At 38.4% G+C, this 27341-nt stretch overlaps 1 protein-coding gene across 1 annotated transcript; it reads right to left on the reverse strand.

Annotated features, from left to right (window-relative positions):
• Nucleotides 1-1954: 1954 nt before the first annotated feature.
• On the reverse strand, nucleotides 1955-27164 carry scp2a (sterol carrier protein 2a). Its single transcript, XM_039816099.1, has 16 exons — nucleotides 27008-27164; nucleotides 24632-24689; nucleotides 24428-24499; nucleotides 22867-22998; nucleotides 22557-22621; nucleotides 21619-21745; nucleotides 21420-21483; nucleotides 21227-21313; nucleotides 20461-20611; nucleotides 18428-18575; nucleotides 16696-16803; nucleotides 14209-14362; nucleotides 11713-11809; nucleotides 8441-8570; nucleotides 5708-5787; nucleotides 1955-2557 (listed from the first exon to the last, which is right to left on the reverse strand). The coding sequence occupies exons 1-16, from the start codon at nucleotides 27059-27061 to the stop codon at nucleotides 2462-2464; spliced, it is 1623 nt and encodes a 540-aa protein (XP_039672033.1). The 5' UTR covers nucleotides 27062-27164; the 3' UTR covers nucleotides 1955-2461.
• Between the last annotated feature and the right edge of the window lie 177 nt (nucleotides 27165-27341).

The following is a 27341-nucleotide window of genomic DNA, read 5'->3' on the forward strand; positions in this document are numbered from 1 at the left end:
TGGAGCACATGCCTGTTCGGAAGGGGCCGATTGCATCTAGAGATTTGGTTTGTCCCCTTTTTCCGTCTGTGGTCCGGGCTGGGGAGGGATGGAGCCTGGCTCAGCCTGCTGGAGAAGCCGCTCTGTAATAGTGCGCACTGCGGCCGGAGAAATGTGCGCAACCGCCGGCAACAAAACAATGTGCTGAAGACCCCAAGAGCCTGCGTTCATTGTTTGTGTATGATTAATTTCATCATATGCATAGTTTCTGTAAGATTAATTTCATCATTTGCAGAGATGGCAAAAGTACTCACTTCCCGTACTTAAGTAGAAGTACAGATACTTGTGTTAAATAATACTCTGGTAAAAGTAGAAGTACTGATTTAACTTCTTTACTTAAGTAAAAGTAACAAAGTACAGGCTTTGAAATGTACTTAAAGTATAAAAGTAAAAGTAGCCTTGCGAATTTTTTATGCAAAGCTACCTGGACCACACACGTTACTAGAGTGCAAGATGAGAAACTTCAGTGGACATAAAAACCAGGCTCTTTATATGCCATTGTCTACATTTTAAATGGATGTCTGCCAAACATCACATATATGATTATTGTGACAGAGACTGGGACTCCAGCTTAATAAGATTCGGACTGAGTAGCAAGATATGAATTCAATTGTGATTCTGTGAGAATTCACAGTTCCATACTTGATGCCTCCTAGCCTATCTCAAACATCTCTCTCAGATAAGGCCAGGGATGATTGGGAATGTCTTGCTGCTTGTCTGCCTAATCTCTGGGATCTCCGTTTTCTTCATTTTCAATCATGTCGCCGTCCATACTACTAGTGCTAACGTTACCGCCATCAAGCTGCAATTATTTGCCGCAAATGAATGCAGCCGAATCGGTCGAGTCGTCTTGTAGTGGTGCGTTACATGCAACGTAGCCTACAATATATTCCCATCCAATTAGATTGAATTCAGTATTGATCACGTGAAAAATAATAACGGTAACTCCAGTGAAATTATTTGAAATTTGCTAGTGAGGACTAGATTAGGACCGTATTTAAAGCTGATGCTGGTTTCAAACTTCGCCCCCCCCCGGGTGTGTCTGTAAAACACGGACAGAGACAACTTCTCTCTTTTGATGCTTGGGAATGACGTTGAAACCTAGCTAACAGGTGAAGAACACAAACAACTAAATCACTAGCTAACCTACTTTAACTGTGCAGGAACTAGACCAATACAACAACAGGCTTACATGAACTGACAACATAAGTTATACTACTTACAGTTCTCAAGGACGCACACACACCATCTCAACTGATTATCCTCCGGACAGCAGTCTCTCTTTCTTTTTTTCTCACTTTTTTCTGTGTGGCGCACGCGCCCGCTCGCGGTGTGAGGCGCGTGTCCGCGCTATTCTCCGACATTACGACCTCTTGTACAAAACTAAAGTAACGAGCCAATTTTTAAAATGTAAGGAGTAGAAAGTACCGATATTCGTGTTAAAATGTAAGGAGTAAAAGTAAAATAGTAAAGTAAAGTAGAAATATCCGAAAAATCTACTTAAGTACAGTAACGAAGTATTGTACTTCGATACTTCCCATCTCTGATCATTTGCATGTAGAGTAGACAGCAATCACTTTTTGCCATGACACTGGTAGCCGGTCAACCGCAAATAATGAGCCCTCTAGGGATGTAGCAACTCCCTACCCTGTAATGCGCATGCGGGACGCAGACACCTCGATTTATAGTTAGACATTTACAAAAATATAATAACATAGAAAAAATATTGGCTCAAATACCTTCTTCTTCTACTAAGACAAAGTACTATTTTATAAAGAGAAGTATTTAAGATATCACACTGTAACAGATTTATGTCAAATCAAACTTATCACTTAACCGTGAACACAATATGAAGTAGAAAAAGAAGTAAAAAATGAAATACCTACTAAAAGGGGGGAAAAAATGTCAGACATTGTTATTGTCAGTGAAGGATTTTTTTTATTTATTAGATAATTCCTATCATTTACAGACATATATTCTATACAAAATGATCTATCAAAATGGTTGAGGCCAAAAATGGCTTTAAACCATGAGTTGAATTTTATAGACAGAAATTAGAGGCACATTGAATGTTTTAACTACATGATTTATCAAACACGGAGGAGCGCCACATGTTTTTCAAATTTGCACTGATGTTGCATATGAGCAAGCAGCTCCTAAAGACCGGATGTTTCAGAAATTATATCAGAATTAAAAGGTGATGGGTCAAGGAGATTAAACAATATATACCAGGATATTAACAATTATGTATATACTATGCGGTAAGTGTGATCTGATATCAAAGTAGCAGCTGAAATTGACACTGTATGGATCGTCTCTCAAGATCAAACGCATTATCAAAGTATTCAATGAGCTTGTTGATTAGGAGGAATTAAGTTGTCCTTTAAGTGCTGCTCAGAGGACAAAACGTTAGCTAAGAGTCTCACAGCTTGGCCTTGCCTGGTGTAAACTGCAGGTTCTGCAGCTTCATAGCTATGCCCATGTTCCCAGTGATCTTCAGTTTCCCTTTGAAGAACGCCTGCGGACAGGAGTTAAGAGAAAAAAAAAAGATTAAAAATTTGACTTTTAACTTCAAATCAAACTTTTAATAATACATTTGTCAGATACACTGAAAAAGAAAACTAAAGAAAACCTGACAATTGTTTTGACAAACACAAATCTAATGACATACTGGAAAAGATGCTTTTAAGTAAGCCATTATAAAGTACAAAATGATGTTTTGTGTTGAAGGGATAGTTCGGATCTTTTCAAGCGGGGTTGCATGAGGTACTTATCCATCATCAGTGTATTTCCTACAGTAGATGGCGGTCTATATGTCCCCAGTTTGGAGAAGCAGGCAGGAATACAGACAAGCTAAGCAATGTACAGATGTGGACGGCAAAACGTAACTTAAAAACAGTCATTTTACCTCACAGAACACAGGAGTTGTTTGTAGGGATGCACCGATCCAACTTTTTCAGTCCCGATTCAGATACCTGGGCTTTGTGTATCTGTCGATACCCAATACCGATCCGATACCGTTGTTGAACTAATAATAAACTGTATACCTTCCACCTTATACCTTCCTTCCACCATGTGGAAGAGACTAAAGGCACCAGACTTTCCTAACTAAACATTACTTTCCTAACTAAGACAAAATAACGTGCTGCTGACGAATGACTTAGGATGTGCTGCGACGGAGGAAAAAAAAAAAAAAAAAAAAACTGGAAAATGGATCAGCCCGAGAATCTGTTAATTCTTCCGATGCAGCTATTTTGTCAATATCAGGACCGATATCCGATCTTAATATCAGATCGGTGCACCCCTAGTTGCTGGTCTACCACTGTTAGTTTGTTTGTGTTGTGTGATTTTGGGGTTTTAAAAAAAGGGTTAGTTCAGATTCCTCAAAGTCACAAAATAAATTCCCCAGCAGTACATTGCTTAGCTTCTGTGTCTGTACTCCTTCCTGCTTCTCCAAACTGGGGGAGTGCCGACCACCATCTACTGTAGGTAATACACCGACTATGGATGAGTACCTCATACAACCCCACTTCTACGATCCAAACTACCCCTTTAAGTGAAGACTGATAAGCTATCAACTGCCCAACCTCTAGGCTCTGAGTGGAAGAAACAATGAAAAACAGAGCAAGGACTGAGGCTTTTGGGTCTTCTGGACTGAACACTTTATTTCCTTTTGTTGACATTGACCTAGCCAACAACATGCACTTCAAGTTATGCCAATCTCTACTTAAACCATTTAAAGGCTGCAACAGTTTCTTCTGCTCTGTGGTGTGGTCTGTAACATTTAGCAGAGAGTAACTTTACATAACAGAGGAATTTTTTTTAATACACATCCCACATTTTGCAATCCTTTAATCAGTCTTCTCAGATAAAAAGATGGCAAAGCACAAACCAAGTTTTAACTTTTGTGTTTTGTTAGATTCTTTTGCAGTTACTCGCTGGAGCATACAAGCCTACAAGAGAAATTGACTATGGGCAGAGATGTCCAGCAGGTAGTAACACCCATCTGTACAGTCCTATCTAAGTTTTAATCAAATGCAGCTATTCCTTTTTAAGATTACGCAATATCTAATGTTTCCCACATTGATTTGATCGAGACTACATTCAGGTTCAGACACCTGCAGCGTTGAGCCTCTAACAAGCACTTTGACACCTTCCACAACTCAATTAGCGCCACCTTTTTAATTGTGTTAGGACCAGCTGTGTGGCAAACGTTTGAACTTGTTTATTCCTGCCCTCAAACTATGGAGATCAGATAATGTAGAGAGTTGGATAACAAACCACTTAGCAGCTACACACATAGACGTAGAAATGTTTCTGTATCTATGGCTACACAGCCAGAAGGTTACATGCTCCCCCACATGGGCAAATCAATTACATGAGCACACCACTTCCAGACAATCAAAGCCATTGGAGCTTATTTTACTTCTTAACCATCTTTTAAAAAAAAAAAAAAAAAAAAATCAAGGCTAAATTTGATATAAAAAAAAAACCCATTACTGTATATCCTACTTGTTCAAATTCAGTTCCATACAAGCCTTATTGGGGAAACATTTTTAAGCCACTCAAGATGTTTCTCTGTCACTGAAATACTGAATAACATCATCTAAATTTAACCTATTTTTATTATTTCTTTATCTCTGTTCATTTATTTACCATCTTCTCTTCTGTTGTAGGCCATATAAAAGTGAGTTAATGGTAATTTTTTCTCATTTGGCATGAGTATAATCTTTTTTAGTTTAGGCAGTGTTTCATCTATACTCCTACATGCTTTCTCACGGTCTGCGTACGGCTGTATGCAGAGGTTCTCCACGTCTAATTGCCAATTGGATACGGCTGCACTGGCAGAAATAAAACTTGCACTTTGCCAGCAAAATAATCACAGCATGTCAGAAGTTGATCACATTTCTCGGAACTCGTGAGGAGGCCAGCACAATTAACACCTACTGTACCAGTAGTGAGAATTCACAGTTCTGAGTTTCCTGTTGCTTTAAGAATTCCCCTGACTGACTAAATGGAAATGCGTCTATACAGAAACCATTAAACTTAATTAAGTTGGTGAACACAGGTGGTGATCTGGCCTACAGACATGTATTTAACCATTTACATGCAACAGACCGTGAAAAGAAACATGTCTATGGGATGACACTATGAGTTTGGCTACCCAAAAAGTCTGCACCAGAATGGAGAGCAGTTTTTGACTGTTTTGTGGATTGACTGTCGTGTGTAGACACAAATCCAGGGAATTCAGGGTGCCTTCACATAACCGGTTTGATTTGGTTAAAACAAATTGTTGCTTTTTCCTCCATTTAGTTCATCACTTTATTTGGGCTGGTGTAAAAGTTGTCAATCAAACTTTGGTACGGACTGAACAGCTAGACTGAGGTCTATTTCCAACTTCTCTGTGATGCGGTTTGTTTATGGTGTGAAAGCACACTAACCAACCATAAAATGTGGTGATAGTGAAGATGTGATTTTAGTATCAATTGAAAAAGCTTCCATTAAATCCGTTGGGGAACGTGAATTGTTGGAAATCGATCTCCTGATCTGTGTAAGCGTAGCCTATATTTATGTTATTATATTAGTCATATTTATAAGATCACTTTAAAAACAATATGTGCAACACCACGTGAGTGCAGATAGATATGGTTAGTGCATAACTACATACCGTTTGTGGGTTCAACTTTCCTGTCATCAGATCCAGAATATCGCCGTCACTCATGGATAAGGTGCAGTCTGCCTTTTTACCTACAAAAAAAAATATTTAAAGGCTTAGTTATTATGGTGAACTTCATCAATATGTTGAATCCATCAGAATTACAAATTCAGATGCCTTTATGGATTATTTGGACTGAAATCCTTATTCAAGTGGTACGCTGCAACACTTCACTGCCTGGATATCTGGTCATGTATTCATTCATGTGGTAACTTGATTTTCTTTTTTTAATTTCTTTTTTGTTAATTTATAACCATTTTATAACTTAATTTGTTTTTGATTTGTTAATTTTTCTGTATACTTATTTAATTTCATCATTGTGTGGGTGTTGTTTTTTTGAAGAATAATTTGCTCTTACATTTTTACAGTTTGTCTTCCTTAAAACTAAAACAAATAAAGATATATATAAAAAAATATATTAAATAAGAATTAAAACATCACAGACAGGAACAAATGCATATTTGCTGTTCCTTATACACACACACATGAAAAGGCATAATATGCAGTATTTTCCTAAAAAACAATGTATAGACTAATACACAAATAATCTCAATCATCACTTATGACCCTAGAAGTGCATGGTGCGGTCTGTACACCAAGACACACAGGAAGCAAATGTTAGTCACCATTTTTACAATGCTCTAATAGAAAGCACTCCAGAGCCCACTCGCCATTTGGATGAAACTTTCCATTAGTGTCAAAACATGTTGTGTATGGCACATCCAATGCGGTTTCTTTCACTGAAGCCGAAAGCACAATTCAAAAAACGTAATAAAAATGGGCCCTGCTATGTTCTGTGGCTTCCCAGGACAAAATGTCTGAATACCACCATCAGCCTGTAAAAGCAGAATACTTCCTTTCTTCACTCTGAAGAAAACCCTTGGAGTTGAAACACGTAGGTTATCAATGTAATATTTTTTAACTTCAAATTCAGAGTGCCTTGGATGCATTTCAGACTGCCAAGCCACACCATGGACTTTAATTAAAAGTAAGCTTTTCTTTTAAATTAATTTTTATTCCTACTTGACAACCTGCCCATCTTCGAAAAGCACCAGATTATTTACTTTTACCACACCAACCTGAGGTTTCTTGACCCAGTACAGCTTTCCCTATTTTTCTTTAAATATAGTACTGTCATACCATAAAAGGGCAAAAAAATTAAATTAAATTAAAAAAAAGATGTTTTTGACAGAGAATTTCAGGATTTCTCTGAAGATTTCTTTCCATTTCCTGAACAATGACTCAGATGGAGAGGCAATGTTAAATTCAGAAATAACAGCTTACAGCTGGAAAACATCATAGGGTTGGAGGCCTAATGGAAAACAAGTCAGGGGGCTTTTTATGAGAGAGAGTGTGTGTGCATGTAGCATATGAGTGTGTGTGGAGGCCACAATCCGCTTTAAAAAAAAGGCAATAAAACTCTGGAATGTAAATGCCAAGGATGCATGTAATGCAAGAAATGTGATAGGGTTGTGTGTGTGTTGAAATTAATCATTGCATTGATGCATATCGCGATGCGGACCTGGACAATTCTGCATCGATGCAGTGACAGACCATATTAATAATTGCCTACTGATGTTGCTTGTTGATTTTCCAGTCGCTGCTTTTTTTGTTTTTGCCTTTTGTCTGTTGTGTTCAGACTATTATCTATCTATCTATCTATCTATCTATCTATCTATCTATCTATCTATCTATCTATCTCACATATATCACAAGGGGATGTGTGGTAGAGGGACGCTATGTTCCTCTACAGGAGTGGCTGCCCCAGTCCAAGATGGCCACCACCCAAACTACAGCTCCCAACATGCACTGCACGGACAGGTGCAAATGTCTGAGTCCTTTGATTGAAGTAGGTGCTCATGAACAAAGGAAACAAAAAGGGAGCTGTGGCAGAGAGCAGGAGAGGGTTTTGTTTCTTGGAGAGACAGACATTATGTAGGAAACCTAAGTTTCAGGGCAGTGAGAGGAGATTTTGTGGTCTCCCTGTAAGTTTTAGTTAATTTTGCTGTTTTTGACTATATAAAGGACCTGTATTGTTAACTGGCTTGACTGTTCTCTGCCCTACCCCGCCTGCTGCTACAAGAAACCTCTCATGACAACACTATCTATATCTCTATCTATCAGACTGCTTGAATTTGTTGATGAAAACCACTTGTAGCGAAATAATATTTAAAAAAGGTGATGTATCGTGATATCCAAATCAATTCGAATCGACAAGTATCACAAGTAAGAAATGTGATACACAGGTGTGTGTGTGTGTGTGTGTGTGTGTTCTCTCTGTAAGAAAGAAAGCCACATTTAATGTCAATAATAAATGCAGACAAAAAGGTCATATGTTGGTGCATGTACATACTGCTACTGAGATGTTAAGTGTGTGAAAATGGGCAAAGGGAAAGAAATCTTACTAGTATAGAAGTACATGTTTTAACAGAAATGTCAGACTGCCAGAGAATTTTTGTATATACATTAATTCTGTATTAAAAGCAAGATTTCTAAGAATCCCTTAGCTATTTTAGGGACATCATATGGAACGGAATATAACATCCATGAGGCAAAAAGTAGGAGAAAGGTCCAGGATGGAAAAACATTTTTTTTTTAAATAAAAAAAAATAAAAAAACTCACACTGCTGCAAAATACAAAATAAAGTAAATGTTATTTGTCCTCTCCTCCGAAGAGATACACACCTGGATCACTGGTGACAGAACCTTTGCCATTTTTCACATCTACGACCCAGGTCGCCTCTTTCCCATCTGGTCCGTCCTTCACTTTAAAGGCAAACACTCCACCAATCTTCTTGACAAGCTGCTCTCCTTCCTGCAGTGAGTCCAGAAGGGGTTTGAGTTAACATAAAGTAGTTGTAGACAACACCACTTGAATAACATAGGGCAAGAACGACCAGAGAGTCACCAAATCATGTCTGCTCCTGAGAAATGTGACCAACACTTGCAACCACCAATCAAACTGAAGTTTCCTGTAGTCGTTCAGAGCCACAGATTTGAATAATCCACAAGTGGGTAACACAGTTATTATTCAACATCACATTGGCAAGTGCAGAAAGGGAGTGGGAGTTGGACATGCAGGAGGGAGTAGAATTTAAAACAATAATAAGAATATATGTTCCACTCCAACAGCTCTATGGCACGCTTTACAACTGACATAATTATTGTAAAGCAGCTCTGGTCTGCACCAACACCTGAAGCATCAGTCACCATCACGTGCAGGTTATAACTGACAATCTTGACAAATCACACGCTCAAGTGGTTTTGAGGATTTCTATGTAAATTAAAATACAACAGGATTCAACAGTGCCTTTAACTACAGGCATTCAAACATATATATTCTGACACAGTTGGGGGGCCTGGGTGTTATTTGTGACAAAGTGGGCTTACCTTTTAAGAACCGTTTGTACATTTATAAAAAGGAGGCCTCTGGTACCAGCCTGACTAATACACATACAGAACTGGTTCACCTGATCTTTTCTGATACGCCAGGACACGTAATTGAGATATGAAATGACTATTTCAGGATAGAAGATTTTGGTCATTTTTCCCAGCCCTATTACTATGCTGCAGAGCTCCAACCTTCGGTATATTGGTGTGATACAAGACAAGATGGAAAGATTTTAAATGCGGTACAGAAAGATGCCATGTCCAGAATTTGATTGCAAATTGGGATAGGCTCAAGAAAAATTAGAAAAAGCTTGACTCAACCACAAAATTAACCTTGGAAACCTGGCATATGTTGGTGAAGAATTATAATTTGGAGAGGGATGTAGATGTTCTGAAGACTTCACCTTGTAAATGTGTTTTTCTCGCATGCCTCCATGGTGAACAAAGAACTGACTTCAATTCATCAAGAGTTTTCTCTGTTTTTTGATTATTAATAGTTAATGAAACCGATATCTGGAACAGATATGCGTATACAGTGAAAATTAAAAATTAAAATTAAGATTTTGGAATGTTATAAAATCCAACACAAAACTTTGTAATAAATTATGTGTGTAAGTCTTTAATATAGCTTCAGTGATTTTTAAGAACCACACTTTGAGGCTACCAGCACAGGCATTTCTATAAGAAAAATATTAGGCACCATCAGACTTTCAGCTAGGCAGCAGAATGCCATCTGACATCACGTTAATGTCATGCAATGAAGAAATTGATGGAGTTTCGATGGCTCATGGGGGTGCTGAAGTGGGTACATCCTTCCCCCCCCAGCAGTACCCAATATCTGCTTTCAAACCATGTGGCTAACCAGTTATACATTATACAATTTAGGTTTTAAAATCCTCTTTTAGACGACCTGTATGGCAACTGAAAATGTAAAGAAGCCTCCTCTATGTTATTTAATGTGTGAATAGACATAGAACGTTTCCATGCAGGAGCCCTATGTATGAATGCCAAAAACTGCTGTCTTACAGATATGCGAACCAGAATTTGTTAAGGTTCCATGTGTAAAAAAAACAAAAAATAAGAGAGAGTTCAATAAGCCGTTCACTCATCACAAAATGGAACACATCCACAATGTCCCCCTACCTTTTCTTCACACAATATGGGTATGGTAACACAAACATAGATGTTATAAATTGATCTCAGTGTGATGTAACAGCCTTCAGCTCTAGTTGGGAATAAAGAAAATTGACTTTTTAAGTGACTTTTCATACTGTATTTGAGAACAAGAGGTTGCTCTGATTCACCTTACTGCATGAGGGAATGATTCAATAAAAAAAGGTGGATAAACTGGCTGTAGAACATTTGCACAAGCTGCATCCCTCTCTTAATAAAGACCATAAAACACTGAAAAACACTGGAGCAGCATCTGCATGCAAGGCATTTTCCCTACACTTCACAGTACAGTACTTTCCAAGCGGTGTACTAGTGACTTCAAAATGTAAAGATAAGCCATTTCCTGTCACGTAAACATATGGTAGATCTGCAATGCTTTACTGCACCAGCAAAAGAAGAGATAAAGCATTACACCATCTAGAAGAGGGGCTTTTCACTAATTCACTTTAAAGAGAAAAAAAAAGTTTCACAGGATCAGATTGAAACAGTTGTTACAGTACAGCATAGAGCTGGGCGTTTTTTTTTATAAAAAACTCGATTTACGATTAGATTTTTCACCCCCTTCCATTTAAAACAAAAATAACTGCGAACTGTAAATATATTTTAAAAATATATATTTATTGTATTTAATTAAAGTGCATCAACATAAACAAAATTGCAAAGGCAAACCCTTTCTCTAACTGAAAAGTCACTGTGCAGTGTGCAACAAAAGATTGTTAAACATCCAAATTATTTATACTGTATAATGAACCGTAAGACACATGCAAGGCTGCATGGCTCGGCTCGACCACAGGTCAGTAGTTGCAGCGTAAAAGTCAATTCCCTTCAACTTGCTTATTATCTTTTGCCGAGTGTTGTTATACAGCTGAGGAAGAGCATCGTCAGAGAAATACCTGCGGCTGGGTACTGTATATCAAGCATCCAAAACTTTCAGCATGTTGTTAAACCCTCTCTTCTCAACAGAGTAAACTTTGAAAATATGAATCGATTTGACCTACCAACTCGATTTTTAAATAAAATCGATTTTTTTCCCAGCCCTAGTACAGCATCACTCGGTTCATGTAGGTAAGTGCATGCCTAATGCTAAAATATAAAATAATCTGTAAAAAGGTTGGTAAACAACAATAAAGTACATCTTGTGTGTTTAATAACAGTGTAAAAAAAAATAATTTCCCCTCGGGGATTAATAAAGTAGGTTTTCTTCGTCTTCCTTTCGTTTCATGGGGACATTTGCATCAGTTGACTAAAAGGAAGAAAAGGTAACATAAAAAAAAATACAAAATCTATGGATGCATTTAATTAGATGCAAACCCACTCTTCCACAGGATCAAACACAGTGCTAGATTAAAGTGTTAAGGGGACTTTTGTTGTGACAGTGTGCTACTATACAGTACCTCCTGTAGACGTTTTTCTATCTCTTTGAAGACAGGGTAAGCTTTAAACCCATCCAGACCGTTGACTGAGCTGGTGGGAACTGCACCTATGTGGGAACTGTGGGAAGCAGAAAGAACAGCTAGATACAAAGTACACAATATAGGGCAATGTAGCTTCATTCCAGCAGCATTCAGACTCTTTCATGCAACATCATAACGTAGCACTGCTAGCTGTTTCTGCAATATGAGCAATCACTGGACAATATTCTGCACTATGCTTTATGCAATATTATATGTGTGCAAATAAAGTAAATAAATAATACAAAGCATTGTAATGTATCTACAGCACAAGGCCAAATAATGAAGAGAAGTACTGTAGTAGTAAAATATAGAAACCGATCTTATGCCTCTGGCGTGTTAGTCAGCAGTAGCTTACCTGCCTTTTAGAGCCTGCAAACAATGATCACTTATCAAATATATGCTACACAAAGTATCTAAGGGAACTAAAAAAAAATTAAAGCTGCGAGCAGCGATGGACGGGCCCTCGCGCCTCTGCGCGCGTCGGGGTTACCGGCAGACGCCGCTCCTTGCGACCGTGCATTCGCGCGGCACTCAGACACCGCAAATCGTCAACAATGAAAAGGGAACTCCCTGCCGAGTTCAACGATAGCTCACACAAGACTCTACGTCATACGGTTCATTAGCTGTGAAAAGGGGCGTGGCAAAAGCGTAGGGGGCGGGTCAAACCATTACCAATTAAAAAGGAAGTCTGTGCTGAGTTCAATGATACCTCACATAAGACTACCTTAAACGGGTCAAAAGTTATGAAAGGGGGCGTGGCTTAACCATAGGGGGCGGGTCAAACCATCACAAATTAAAATGGAACTCTCTGCTGAGTTCTATTATACCTCACACAAGACTCTACCTTAGATGGGTAAGGTTTTATGAAAGGGGGGGTGGCTTAAGCATAGGGGCTGGGCCAAACCATCACCAATGAATAAGGAAGTCTGTGCTGAGTTCAATGATATCTCACACAAGGGTCTACATGAAACGGGTCATTAGTTATAAAAGGGGGCGTGGCTAAAGCATAGGGGGTGGGTCAAACCATCACCAATTAAAAAGGAAGTCTGTGCTGAGTTCAATGATACCTCACACAAGGGTAAACCTTAAATGGTTCAAATGTTATGAAAGGGGGCGTGGCTTAAGCTTAGGGGGCGGGTCAAACCATCACCAATTAAAAAGGAAGTCTGTGCTGAGTTCAATGATACCTCACACAACGGTCTGCATCAAACGGGTCATTAGTTATAAAAGGGGGCATGGAAAAGCTTAGGGGGCGGGCCAAACCATCACCAATGAAGAATGAAGTCTCTGCTGAGTTCAATGACACCTCACACAAGACTCTACCTTAAATGGTTCAAATGTTAGGAAAGGGGTGGGGCCTGCGTAAGTGGGCGTGGTCATATTATAGGGGGCGGATCAGTATCACAAAATCGGATGATGTTTGTCATATAAGGCAGATTTCCTGATGCCAGCGGGGGGCGCTATGACCAAAAGTCAATTTTGGCCTGTAGGTGTCCTCAGGCCTGGACCCTTGACAATCGTGAGAAATTTTGGGCAGATACGACAACGTACACTCAAGTTACAACAACTTCTTTGTTCATCACTGAACACTCAAAATGGCCGCCACGCCACGCCCACACCGTCTGACAAAAAGTTTTTCTTTAAGGTGTTGGGATGGTACAGACCAAGTTTGAAGTCCATCGGATGAAATCTCTAGGAGGAGTTCGTTAAAGTTATAGCAACTTGACTTTTAGGCCTACTTCCTGTTGCCAGCAGGGGGCGCTATGACTTTAAGTAAATATCGGCCGTTATTTGTCCTCAGGGTTCTTATGAATCGTGAAAAGTTTCGAGGTAATCGGACAACGTACACTCGAGTTACACCCACTTCCTGTTTCGGCGCCGAAACGCACAAAATGGCCGCCCCGCCACGGCCACGCCCTATGACAAAAAGTTTTTCTTTTAACAACTTTTCATCTTTAACATCTTAAGATGGCACAGACCGAGTTTGAAGTTGATCGGATGAAATCTCTAGGAGGAGTTAGTTAAAGTACGACATGTGGAGATGGCCAAAATCGCAATCAAAATGGCGGACTTCCTGTTGGGTTTAGGGTATGGTTCTAATGAAGTTTTTTGTACATCTTGACATGTTACATATGTGTACCAAGTTTCGTGAGTCTACGTTAAACGCACTGCAGGGGCTCAATTTTTTTAACTTTCTAGGGGGCGCTAGCGAGCCATTTTTGTGCGCCTATTTCCGAAACCCTTAAAATACGTACATTTTTACCAGACTTGATGCGACCGCCAAATTTGGTGAGTTTTTGAATATGTTAAGCCCCTCAAAAAGGCGATTCATTTGACGGGAAAAAGAAAGAAACAAACAATAATTCCTTCAGTTTCAATAGGGCCTTCGCCGCTGTCGGTGCTTGGGCCCTAAATAGTTTGTAAGTACTTCCTTACCTGGCCTCCTGAGGGAATCCCAACCTGTAAAGAGTAACAACCACAGCTCCTCCTAAGCCAATGTTGTGTTGCAAGGCCACTTTTGCCCCTGGGACCTGTCTCCTGTCTGCCTGCCCTCGGAGCTGCCAGCACAGCTCTGCACACTGGGCCAGACCTGAGAGAGGAAGAGGGGGGAGAGAAGGAAAAGAGGGGGAGGGTGAGGTGACTTGTAGAGGGGGATGTATTTGGGTGGCATGAGTATCTGGCAATGTAATTTATGGCTGATGTAGCTGTAAAAGGCTGGAGAAAGATACATTAAATAAAGTGACGACAAAAACAAGTGAAGAAGTTCAGGTATTATTATCAATAACTATTTTTTTTAACTTGGTTAATTAGGTTTTAACTTGATTTGGACTCTGAAATGGAGTTCAGAGGAAAACAATACACATGTTGTACAATGCATTGAGCAAGTATTATGATTTGTTTTAAGAAACATTTGTTGCATCGAACAAAAAGCCCCTCAACTTTCCCATTTAATAAAACACAATTCTTTTAACACAATTTAAATCAGCATTAGCTGGTTTTTGGGCCATTTGTGGGCAGCAGAAACAAGGTGTAAACAACACTCACATATTCTCACCTTATAAAGTTAAAAAAGGCAAACAGTTGCTTATTTACAAAGTCGGCAGACACAGACCAACATTCATTTGGAGTGGTGTTACTAGTCCCCTAATAAACATTTTAATCTTCTTTTAGCTCTCTTTTTGGTCTCCACCAAGAGCTGAGGGGAACTATAGAGCCAGGTGATGTGTTCGTCACTACGAGCTACCCCTTTCACATTACATAGTGTATAGTAGGGCTGGGCGATAAAACGATAACGATATGATATGATAGACACGTAATCAATATCAATAGAAAATGCGTTTGATAAAACGTTCGATAACTTGTTTTTCTTCTTCGGAAGAAACCAGAAGTTGCATGAACAAAGGCACTCACTCTCTGGTAACCTGGCAACGTAGGGAGTGACACTAACAGCCAATCATGTAACAGTATCAAGTTTGGTTGCGCCACATCGCTGTCTCGTGTTGGATTCTACAATAACAGAACCGGCGGCGTGTAGCGATAAGTGGAAAGTGAGTGCCGCAGCGAGCGAGGAAATTGTTGATAAAACAGGAAAAGTCAGTATGGCAGTTTTGGGGATTTTATAAGTCTGACTGTCGTCCCCACCAACACTACCGCAAACTTGTTTTACCACCTTAGCCGCGCTCACACTTTGGAGCAAAGCCGTATTCGCCAGCAACGTCCAACATCTGCAGCTGCTACACCGAACAAGTAGCAGGCCGCCATGGAGAGGTACTCTGCATCAGCGCCTTACTAAACGCTACAAAGAAATAACGGAGGCAGACGTGACTGTCCAGAAGCCAGGTTACCAACCTAGCACTAAACCTGCAGAAAATAGTTCTTCTCAGGTTTCAGGTTTCTCTATGTTTATATTTAACACTTTGCACCATTTTATTACACCTTATTAAGCAATTCTTACTTATTCTTTCTTCACTGTGATTTCAGACTTATGTTTACATTTTAATTTTGATTTCCATGGTTGTGTTGACATTTCTGCTTTTATAACTGAGGGGATTATAATCAGAGGAAGGTTAAGTTTAAAATAAAAATGTTTAAATTTAATATATTTTTCTCCTGGTCCTTATTTTAAATAGGTCATAAAAAATATCAATAATTATCGATATCGACCGATATGAAACACTTATATCGTGATACAGTTTTCAGCCATATCGCCCAGCCCTAGTGTATAGTCATTTGATACAGTTGTAACATAAAATATTATGTTCCTACTGTAGATGTATAGCCAGTGACAGAGAACTCATGCTAGTGCCATAACAAAAGAGTTATCTTTGTTGCTCTAATTTCAAAATATCTACAAAGACGCTGAGAAGAGAAAATGTAGTTTTAACTCATACACGGAGTTGCAGTCAATACATTTTTTCTTGGGGATGATCCTTCAAAAAAAATAAATAAATAAAAAAACACCCAACACTTTGGTTATAGAGTATGGCTACAATCTCGTCATACGTCTCGGTCTCCAAATGAAGACACTAAAGCATTATGCATTAAGTGTTGAACACGATATCCTCACTGAGAGGGGTGACAATTTGACTCCTGATCTGGCAATTTCCTAATCTTGGCAGGGACAGCACTTGCTCTAATGTTATAGTTAAGTATTTCATCCAATCTGCTTAATGAGCTTTTCAATTTCTCCATTATCCCTATAAGCTAAATGATTTAAGAGCAAAATCCTATTTGTTGCATTTCTTTCAAATTCTCCAGCACTCTTCTAATCTGAGGACTTGTTTGTCTCAGTGCAATACATATGGTGACATATGCCACCTAGTGGCCACTGTGGAGGTTGTTTGGCAAAGACTGAAGATATACACCAGCGTGCACATAATGAGTTTATAGAGGCTTTCATCAAGAGTCAGAGGCTCGGCCTACCTGTGGCGCCCAGAGGATGTCCTTTAGAGATGAGACCACCACTGGGGTTGACAACAAACCTGCCTCCATATGTGTTGTCCCCTCTGTCAATCATCTCTCCTGCTTTACCTGCAGAGGTTGTGAAACACACAGGAAGATCACAGGAAATCTACAGTATAATATTATGGCACGTTCATTTGATATTATCAGTACATGTATGGTATTATCAACAAACACGCCTTTATTTGTAAAGTAGCACATTTTATATTAAAAAATGTGATTTATAAAAAATAATTTAAAAAAGGATAAATTAAAACAATTATACGTGAAGACATAAAAGAGAAAATAAATTAAAGCAAACTTTTTCAGAATAATTTATTTATTTTTGTGTGTGTGTGTGTGTGTGTGTGTGTGTGTGTGTGTGTATATATATATATATATATATATATATGGAAGATATAAGAAAGGGAATCAAATAAGTTCCTACAAATAAATAAGAAATACTACAAATACTATAAAGTTGGTCTGATGTTTGTCATTATGTAAAATGCTACACTGAAAAGTATGTCTTCTATCTATATCTCTAGACCCCAGGAAGGCACCTTGGAGGGACAATCAACATATTACAATAATATGAGTTGATGAATGTTAACCAAATGGTTAAAAAAAAAATGCCTGACACATTTCTGCAATCAAAGGCATGACTTGTTAAGTGTGAAAATATCAAAATGGACTTATAGTTTCAGTCACTCATACATGAAATCAGAATTTTCCATCTCAGACTACAAAGCTTTTAAAAATTATCTCCAGAGTGGATGTATTTGTCACGCTTGCATTGTAGTGTAATAAGGGAAACTGAGCTGTTCAACACTGATGAAGCCGTCAGTCCTCCCTTTTAATTGGTCTGGTGCTTTTGTGCAGCAGCAACATTTAGAGGCCAACTTTCTGTTGGCTGACACTCCCCATGCGATCACTCATTTGCTAATGTCAATAAAGCTGGCCAAATAAGAGTTTCTTTTTTATATCCCCTGTGTATTTTTGAAACAGGCTTTTAATAGATGTAAATTTTTTTGTAGTTCTGAATCCCTCTTGGGGAAGATACTCTTAGTTCCTGCATGTACAACAGTCCTGTCATGCCTGTACTGTTTAGTATATCTGTGGCATTTCTGTATCACGTCCCTTTTTGCCCATTTCACTTCTGAACACAAGCCAGGGGAGGAGGTAGTGAGTCCTAAGACTACTCACTTGAAGTGTGTAGTGTAGTTGATGAGATGAGATGATATGGTTTGTGTTGATGATGATGTTGTTGATGATGATGTAGATGATGATGCCTATGTTTCTAACGATGACGATTTTGTTATGATGGCAGATTGAAAATGGCATTTGTATTTATTTGGTCATATTGACTGCTATTTTGACGCTATTTATTCTATCTGCCTTGACATTTTCTGAAGATGCTATTGATGCTTTGCTTTGTACACTGAAAATGTGCGCGCGGGCATGGGAGGCAAGGGGGTTCAGAGGTGAGACAGGCTGAAATTAGAGGCTGCTCTACACACTATTGGCTCACACTCAGCTCAGCATCCCTATAGGAAAAACTTAATTTGAATATCAGCAGTTACAGTTCAATTCATTACCCATTCAAATTAAATTCAGGTGGAAGGACAGTGGAAATTGTCTCCATTCCTGCTTTAACAGCCAACTTTTAAAATAGCTTGGGGATAAAGTAGGATTTGAAGAGCTGCAGTCTTACCCTCTGGACACAGCCCCAGAGCCTCATACGTGATGAGCTCATTGGCTGAGAAGCAGTCATGCAGCTCGACCACATCGACATCACAGGGCTTCAGACCTGCAGCTTCATAACACTTTTTGGCAGCCGACTGAGACATGTCATATCCCACCTGAATAGCAAAAAAACAACAATGGGATGCTCATTAAAGCAAACAAATGTATCATAATAAGGTTCTTAATTAATCAGGTCCCAACACTTAAGACTGTTAGGAGGGGTAAAACTACAGCTGATAACTATAAAAACAAGACCTTCAATCCGGGTTATGCATCGACTATATAGCTTCCAATTTCATAATGGGATTGTGGGTGTTGTTGATATTGTTAAGTTTTTTTTTTTTTTACATTTAAGTTTTACTGCATTTTTTAGTTCAGAAACTTCCATAGTATTGCCATCAGAAAACAATTGACCCAATTTAGTAATATTTTTCTGCTGCCAAACCCTATTAAAAATCAGTTTCCATCCAGCTGTAAATAATGGATTCTTACAAATTGGACAAGAAGACATTGCCAGAAATAGGAAGACGTGTATTAAGTTCTTTAGCTATGTTACATGAAAAAAGGGGTTATTAATATTTCTATTACATTTAGGGTGGTATCACAAACAGCCAAAACAAACATTTCTTATTTTCTGCAATGATCTTTTGCTTCAACCAGCCCTAACTACCGCCCTTCATATTGTTGTGTCTTTATATGAAAGTGGATATCCAATTTCATTTATTTAATAATTTAAAAGTTAATTTTCTGAAAGCACTGCTGTGGAAACTTTAGAGGTCAAGGCAGAAATTAGAAAAGATAATCTGGGGTATAAATTCATTTTAATTATTTCTGCTCTCCGACATAATGATAGAGGTACATTCATCCCTCTCTTGAAGTCTTCCTTTATTGTTTTGGGAACTTAGGACCATTTAACCCATACATTTTGTGAATTGGAGATTTGATAACAATACCTAAATATTTCATCCCTTGTGTTTTGTAAGACGGTTATGGCTTCACTCTTAGACCAATTAACCTTGTAACCTTGTAATTGTAATTAATGAATTTGTGGCCAAATTCATTAATGAGCTTCAAAAGGTGAGAAATTCAGTCACCTGAGTTAGATAGTGTTCGCAAAATGTCGTCGTATAACCATAAAGACGGGTGCCGGTTTTGTGCTGATGATTTGTAACAGCACCGGCTAATGGTTCCAGTGCTACTGTAAATATGAGTGGAGATGCAGGACAACCCTGTCAAGTAGGTCTAAGGAATAGGATTAGTAGTGCAATCAAAAACCTTAACTCTCTGTATACACATTCTACCAAAGCCACATTATAAAATAAATTTGGCCGCTCTATCCTGACAGCGATACTGCCACTGCAATCAGTTTCACGTCTGTGGAACAATCCTAAAGAGACTCGCACCAATAACACGAAAGCTGATTGGCTGCAATATAAGTTACATGTTGGTCTCATTTTTAGTCGTAATGCAGCAAATTATATTTTGACTAGCGAAAGAAAGAACTACACCACAGAATAAAAAAAGAAATGAGCATAATGAGGTAGCATTGCATGGACGTAGGAAAATTAAGTAACCCCTAAAAAAGAAAGCTTAAAATGTATTTGAATTGGTTATTAGCGAGCCCCTATCTTTGTGAATAGCAGGATCAAGGACTTATTCTCATTTGTTTCAGCTAGGGCTATCATTTTGCCTGCTATCAACTATCAACACTCTCAAACTATTTTCATCAAAGTCTGTATGGCGCAAATTATGTTTCTTAATGCAATATAGCTTGCAAGTTTGCGCTAGAGAGTAGTACTAACTTCTGTAGTTCAGCAATCAAAGTGTGTTTTCTTACACATCTCTCCCTATTGTTGGCTGTAACGCAGCTACATTTCTCATCCCCTGACAAAGTACTATTAAACTTCAAATATTTTATTTTATGTAGATCCAGAAAAGGGGAGAATGTTATAAACACAGTTTGTTGTCATGAGATAAACTTTGTAAATGACAATTTCTTACCATCTTAATGCAGCTGTTTTCTTCAAACGTGGAGGCAAGGTCAGTCACCATCTCTTGGGCCACAATCTCCACCGCCTGGTTCTCCAGATGGTGTTTCCTGACGAAGGCTTCGCTGGCCAAAACTGCTGCTCCGGCACCATCTGATGTAGGGCTGACGAGAGAAGAAAAGCAGGATAAGCCGACATGACATGGTGGTGTTAGGAACTGAAGGGGCTGTACGGAATGGTTTGAAGCTTCATTCATAAGTTGACATTTGAATTCTCAATCTAACAGCACCATAAATTTAATTTACATAATAATAAGAAAACCTCTATTTTGGCTCTTTACACTATTATAATAAATAACTTAAGTCATTACAAAAAATAGATAATATTGATTACAAAAAAATAACTCATTCAAGGTTTTCAAATTAAAAAAATTTGGTCGAGGTTATTTAAAAAATAAAAAATAAAACCTGAATAAGTAGTAGTTATTTCTATTTGATCAAAGTGCAGCGATATTGATCAAAATTGCTAGGGATGTGCTGAATGTAATTTTTTTACCCATTAGGAGCTTCTATTGAAGTTCTCGAATGAAGCTTTGAATGTAAAAAAATAATAATACTTTTGGCAGAGCCCTAGCAATTATGATCAATAACTCTGCACTTTGATCAAATATGCTATGAATGCTTCTTGCTAGCCTCAGTCCTGAAATAGTTACACTCAAGGCAGAATGATCAATTTACTTTCAAAAGACGACACTAACTGTAAATCAGGGAGGCTCTTACCAACACTGCAGCAGAGTAAGGAAGTCAAACACCTTCCTGGAGTTAATCACCTGCTCCAAACTGTACTCATCCTGGAACTGGGAATACCTGCATCCATGTAGACACACATATTCACACACAAACTTGAATAAAAATGCATTCAAGGATATTTTAAAGCAGTGATCATTTGATTTAAAAGTTAACTCTGTCTTACGGGTTGTTGGTGGAATGCTTGTGGTTTTTCCAGGCAATTTTGGCAAAGTGTTCCGGTTTAGTGCCTGGAGGAGATTAAAACATTGACACAAACATTAACATATAGTAAAAACCATGACCTCAATGCAAGATACAACCATCACTATCACATTTTAGACCTTGTAAGCAGTTTCTGTATCCAACACACATGTAGCATGTACCATATTTCTCCATGTGCTCCCTGCCAGCGTTGCCGAACATCTGTGGTGCTGCTGGAGCTGCCGCCATCCCGTAGCGGTTGATCATCACCTCAAAGTGCTTGTCCATGGGATTGGTCCTGTCCATAAACTACAAACAAGTAGTGTTTTAAATAACATTTTACTTACTTGCTTGGTTTTCCACCTTGTAAAAAAAGAAAGCCAACTTAAGTGAAGAATGATCTGTACTGTTGTATTTGTTGATGTTAGATACCGATATATGTTTTTATGTTTTTACCAAGCAAGAAATTTATTTTTGACAAAATGCTCAGCCTACTTGTGTTTTAAGTTTACTTTTTAAAAAGGTAGACCTCTTCATTTTAATCCCCAGTCTACCCCTTCTGCTCCCCTGTTATAGGAATTCACTCAATAGCAAACAGCAGTTAATGAAAACTTTTTTTAAAAAGCACAGAGGTTCATTATTTCTTACTTTTCTTCGGTGTAGCCACACTAAGTTGTTATGTCCGCTGTGATACATTTTTAAATGTTTATCAATGAGGTGTATTTCTCTGAGGACTACCCCTTCTGCTCCCCTGTTATAGGAATTCACTCAATAGCAAACAGCAGTTAATGAAAACCTTTAAAAATAAAAAAAATAAATAGAAAATAAAAAGAGCACAGAGGTTCATTATTTCTTAATTTTCTGGGGTGCAGCCACACTAAGTTGTTATGTCCGCTGTGATACATTTTTAAATGTTCATCAATGAGGTGTATTTCTCTCGGGACAAATGCAGACCCCAGCTGATATTTCTTCTTTTCCCAACTATGCTGCTGGCAAAAACTACAAGGGGTGGACACAATATCAACAACACCTGTATAGTGTATTGAAAGATATCGCGAAATGTTATTTTTTTCACCTCCTTTACATCCAGTACAACAACCTACAGCATATAGTTTCATACCTTTGAGGATAAAGAGCCCTTCTCCATCTTCTCAAACCCGAGGGCAAGCACACAGTCAGCAAGACCTGCAAAAGGAGATGAGAAGTGGTCAAAGAGTGAATTTTACCGTCTAAGTTAAATAATAGCTCATGGGTTTAATCTGTAGAAGTTGTTTGAGAAGTTTCTATGGACATTGCAATACTTTTCTCTGTTCCGAAAATGTGTTCATTATTAGAATCCATTGAAACCACAGTGAGCACTTTATAGCCTCCTTTTTAAAAGTATAGATTTTAGGTGGTTTATCACTTTTATGGCGTCCAGCTCAACTCACCTCCCAGAACGAGCTGGCGAGCCATGAAGAGTGCAGTGGAGCCTGTGGAGCAGTTGTTGTTGACGTTGATGATGGGGATCCCGGTGAGGCCCAGGCTATGGTAAATGGCCCTCTGCCCACAAGTGGAGTCACCTGAGGGAATAAGGTAGGGGGGAAGATGTTATTCCTTACTAATTTTTTACCTTTATTTAACCATTAACTCATTGAGATTAAAAATCTATTTTTCAAGAGTGTCCAAACACAAAATATAATATGAGAGACATATTGTTTTTCTTTAATGACCAAAAGAATTTGACTTAAAATTACATAAAATCTAGGTTTTTAGAGTACATAGTATATAAGAAGTTACAAGAATGTAGTGGGAGTATACGTACATTGTGATATAAAGTTGGTACTTTTTACTATTTCAGTAGTCTCACATTGCCACATTGTCACATCTCCACAGCACTGTGTCAGCGCTGGAGTATGGTCTGGCTGCACAACTTAGCATTCTGGTATAATTAATTGCATGCCGCCATTTATTAATTTATTTTCACTTTACTCGGCTTTGCGTCGTGCCTAACAGCCTACTATTTTGACCCTTTGCAGCACCTTTACTTATCATCAAGCTGCCATATTTCCTCGTAACACATCCTCCTGCTGCAGGCTGCAGGCATGATGGAGAAATGCAGCAGCAACACAATTCTGAATGGCGCTTTTTAGTTTCCAAAACTCCCAGACGGCTCATAAACAAGTTGAAAGCTATATGTGCATTGTGTAAAGCTGAATTAAAATATCACCGAAGCACGTCAAACTTGAGCTACCACCTACGAGCTAAGCATCGTACAGTTAACGTGACTCAGGCTGATGCTAGTGGGCTCAGGCAAAGCACTATTTTGGAGAGCGCTACTCGCCGACCTGTTGATGAAACCAAATCCAAAAAGATTACTACAGCTCTTGCGAAATGGGTGGCAACTAACTGCAGACCTGTCAGCATCATAGTCTTATACAGTACATTTCCGTAGAGAGGGACAGCAGCCCCAGGCACACACAGCCTGTAGTCCACGGAGAAAGCAGCCCAACTGGAACTGCTGCAAAGTGCTGTCTCGTTAACCGGTGATCACTGGACGTCAGTGAGTAATCCAAATTATTTAGAAGTTACTGCACACTACATTGACTTTGGTAAGGATAGGGATTTTTACTTTTTTAGTAAGGTACTTAATTAGTGCAATAATCACAGATTCACACATTTTTCTTTTGTTTACAGTAAATAAATAATAAACACAAATCTTAAAGTCAAGTTCACAAAGTAACTTCCCTTGCATTCATTACACTGGTAAGAATTGCTTTCCATTGTTAATATGTACTTAAAAACAGTTCTGAAATGCAAAATAATAGAATTTTAATCATGTGATAAAACATGCGATTAACTATAGAAATTCAGCGATTAATCGGATGGATGCCAGGCTTTATACCTGCACTGTATATCCAATGGATAGACTACCATTTCAGTGGATGACATGTAAAGTGTAAAAAATATACAAAACGGTCCCGTTTTATCGGTGACTTAACAACATCTTACCATAGACGTATCCTACACAGGCTTGTTCAATGGCAGAATATGGGACACCTGCATCTGCTAGGGCCTTTTGACCTAAAATAAGATGTATACATAGAGTAGTAAAAAACGTTGTTACATGTTATGCAACAAGAGCCATTTCACAGATATTCACATATGGTATCTTTTGAGTGACTGAACAATGTCCATATTCCGAAAGATAGGCACCTGCTTCCTTGGCCATGTCAGGGTAATCATAGTCGCCTCGGGCTCCAGGCTTGTCAAACTGCAGCAAAATACAGAAAAGTGAGAGACAGACCCTACAACCTACTTATGTTGATGTGACTCAACATACGCATTCACATCTGATTTTACTGTTCTCATGTACAGGATAACTTTTTGTTACTAACCTTAACTATTACATTTGATCAAGCAGTACTTTTAGTTATGACCTTAACTTGCAAATTAAGCTGAAATGATTAGTCGATTGTCTATGAAATAATAGGCTACTTTTTTGATGGTTCAAAATTAGTCTGGGTCAACCAAAGTACATTTCCAGGATAAAGCCTGACATCTGGCATGTCAGGCTTTGCCCCTGTAGATAGGAGCTTAGCGCCGCCCTAGACGATTGTAATTGGTTTCTTCCACCTTTATTTATTCAGGAGGGAGTTTCGCTGGGAGAGCAATGGTCGCTCTTTCAGGAACACCCTGATCACATTCACACATTTACACTTGGAAGCTGTCCAGTACAACCACAGCCTGATCTGGAGCCCATTACATAGAATATGAAGCTGGACAAAACACAGTTTATGGTCATCATTGATTCACTATAGACCATGCACTAGATGGCCATAAAATTACATTTAAATAATTGAATAAACCCCATTCATGTTCCATTGTAGGATGATTTTAAGAGTGATCTCCACCTTAAGTGGTTTCAAAAGATTCAAGATATTAAGACGAGTAAATAAAATGAAGAATTGTGAAAGTATAATGAACAATTACAATATATAAAATAATTATAAGCATTTTAATTTATTTTCACATTTATTTCTGTATATTATATATATATATATAAATTTTTTTTTTTTAAATATACAGATTGCATATATAAATCTTTGGTGGGAGCTTTTCAGTGCAGGAAGTAGATGCAGACTTGTGCATGTGCAGTGTGAATGTGGAAGTATTTGAAGTTTGAAATAATTTATTGTCCCCGTGGGGAAATTAGGTTGCAGCAGAAATCACATCATAAGGCATTTAAACACCATCCAACAAATAACAAAGAGAAAGACAAAAAGAAGACTGTAACATGTAGATATTATTACTCATAAACCAAGGCACTTGTATGGAAGGGGGGGGGGAGAGATTGTATGGATTAAGTATGGTTCCAGACCAGCTGGATAACGATACATAAATAAATGAAGACCTTATTACCGTACGGACCTTTGTTAACTATTAGATATATTAAGCAGTTTGATAGCCTGTGGAACAAAGGAGAACTTGGATCTGTTTTTTGTAAACAGAGGAGCACAGTATCGTCGTCCTGAAGGCAGCAATTCAATTCAAAGTGAATTTTGAGTGGGAAAACAAAGATATAATTATTAGTACATAAAATAAATATATTTAAATATACTGAATAAAATAGAGTAATTTATAAGCAAAATATACATATATGTTTACACATTTTTAATTATACAAAATAAATGAAAAAATAAATGAAAATAGTTATAATTATTCTTTTATATTTTGTTATTTGTCTTTATATTTCCACAATTATTTATTTACTAATGTATTTATTTCACCACATTTTTTAATTAATTCTTGGACACATTTTTTATGGCACTCCTGTGACTCCATATTATTCCACTTGAAGCACCACTATAAACAAACATACTCATGAATCCATAATAAAAACGCACTAAACTTATGGAATTGTGATGGGCATGGTCAACATTCAGAGGCCTGGAGCTTGCCATCTTCACTTGCAACTTGCTTGGGAAACAATGATACTTGACTTGAGACTTGTTCTGACAGAATGAACCATAGATATTTATTATCTATGCTTGAAACTAGCTAAACAGCTCTGGAGCTACAGCTCCCAATGTTAACAGCCTACTGAGGTGATGACCCTGAGCACAGTTTGTAACTCTGTTGTCCATGAACTATGGACTCACATGTAGGCATGAGATACAGAGCCAAGTACGTCGAGAAGTCAACCCAGACCCAATTGCCGCTAAATCAAGAAAACCAACAATTTCTTTAACTGAAAATAAAAAAAAACATACACTGAAACAATGTTACATTGTTTGGTCTAACTTAGCTAGCTAATGTTTACAATGTGTAACGTTAGGGTCAGTTGTGACAGATCTAGGAGTTTTTGTTTGTTTTTTTACACGATAGGAGCACAATTAATGCCCAACTTAACAGGTCACTACACAGTGGCCTGCTAGATAACAAAACAAACGCTTTTTTAAGAAGAACATGCTGAACAATGTTATATGGACTGCCAACTATGGAGTTAGCCAACTATCCTAGCCTAAAGTCTTACATAAGGTTGTTCATGTCGCTGTCAGTCGGTTTGAGACAAATATTAAATAATATTACCTTTGTCATGCCCACGCCGACGACAAACACCCTGCTCTTCCTGGTCAGCGCCATGGTTGTTGTTCTTCAGCAGCAGCAGGTCCATACAGAGCCAGTCAGGTCTGTAGAAAGCAGTAGCACCGACAGGATCCACCTAGCTAGTCTAAATCAACGGAATGATGACATCCGGCGCGTCATTACGCGCTGTCCCTCCCCTCTCGCCATCTGCACGGGGTTTAGCTCCGCCCAGGACGGTTGTGATTGGTTTAACGAAATACAAAGAAGCCACAGCGTTTTTTTTCTTCCTATCCCAGAATAGATAAGTGGTGTAGTCAGACCATACTCCAGGGATGAC

The sequence above is a fragment of the Perca fluviatilis genome, chromosome 11 (genome assembly GCF_010015445.1).
Source record: "Perca fluviatilis chromosome 11, GENO_Pfluv_1.0, whole genome shotgun sequence".
Lineage (NCBI taxonomy): Eukaryota > Metazoa > Chordata > Actinopteri > Perciformes > Percidae > Perca > Perca fluviatilis.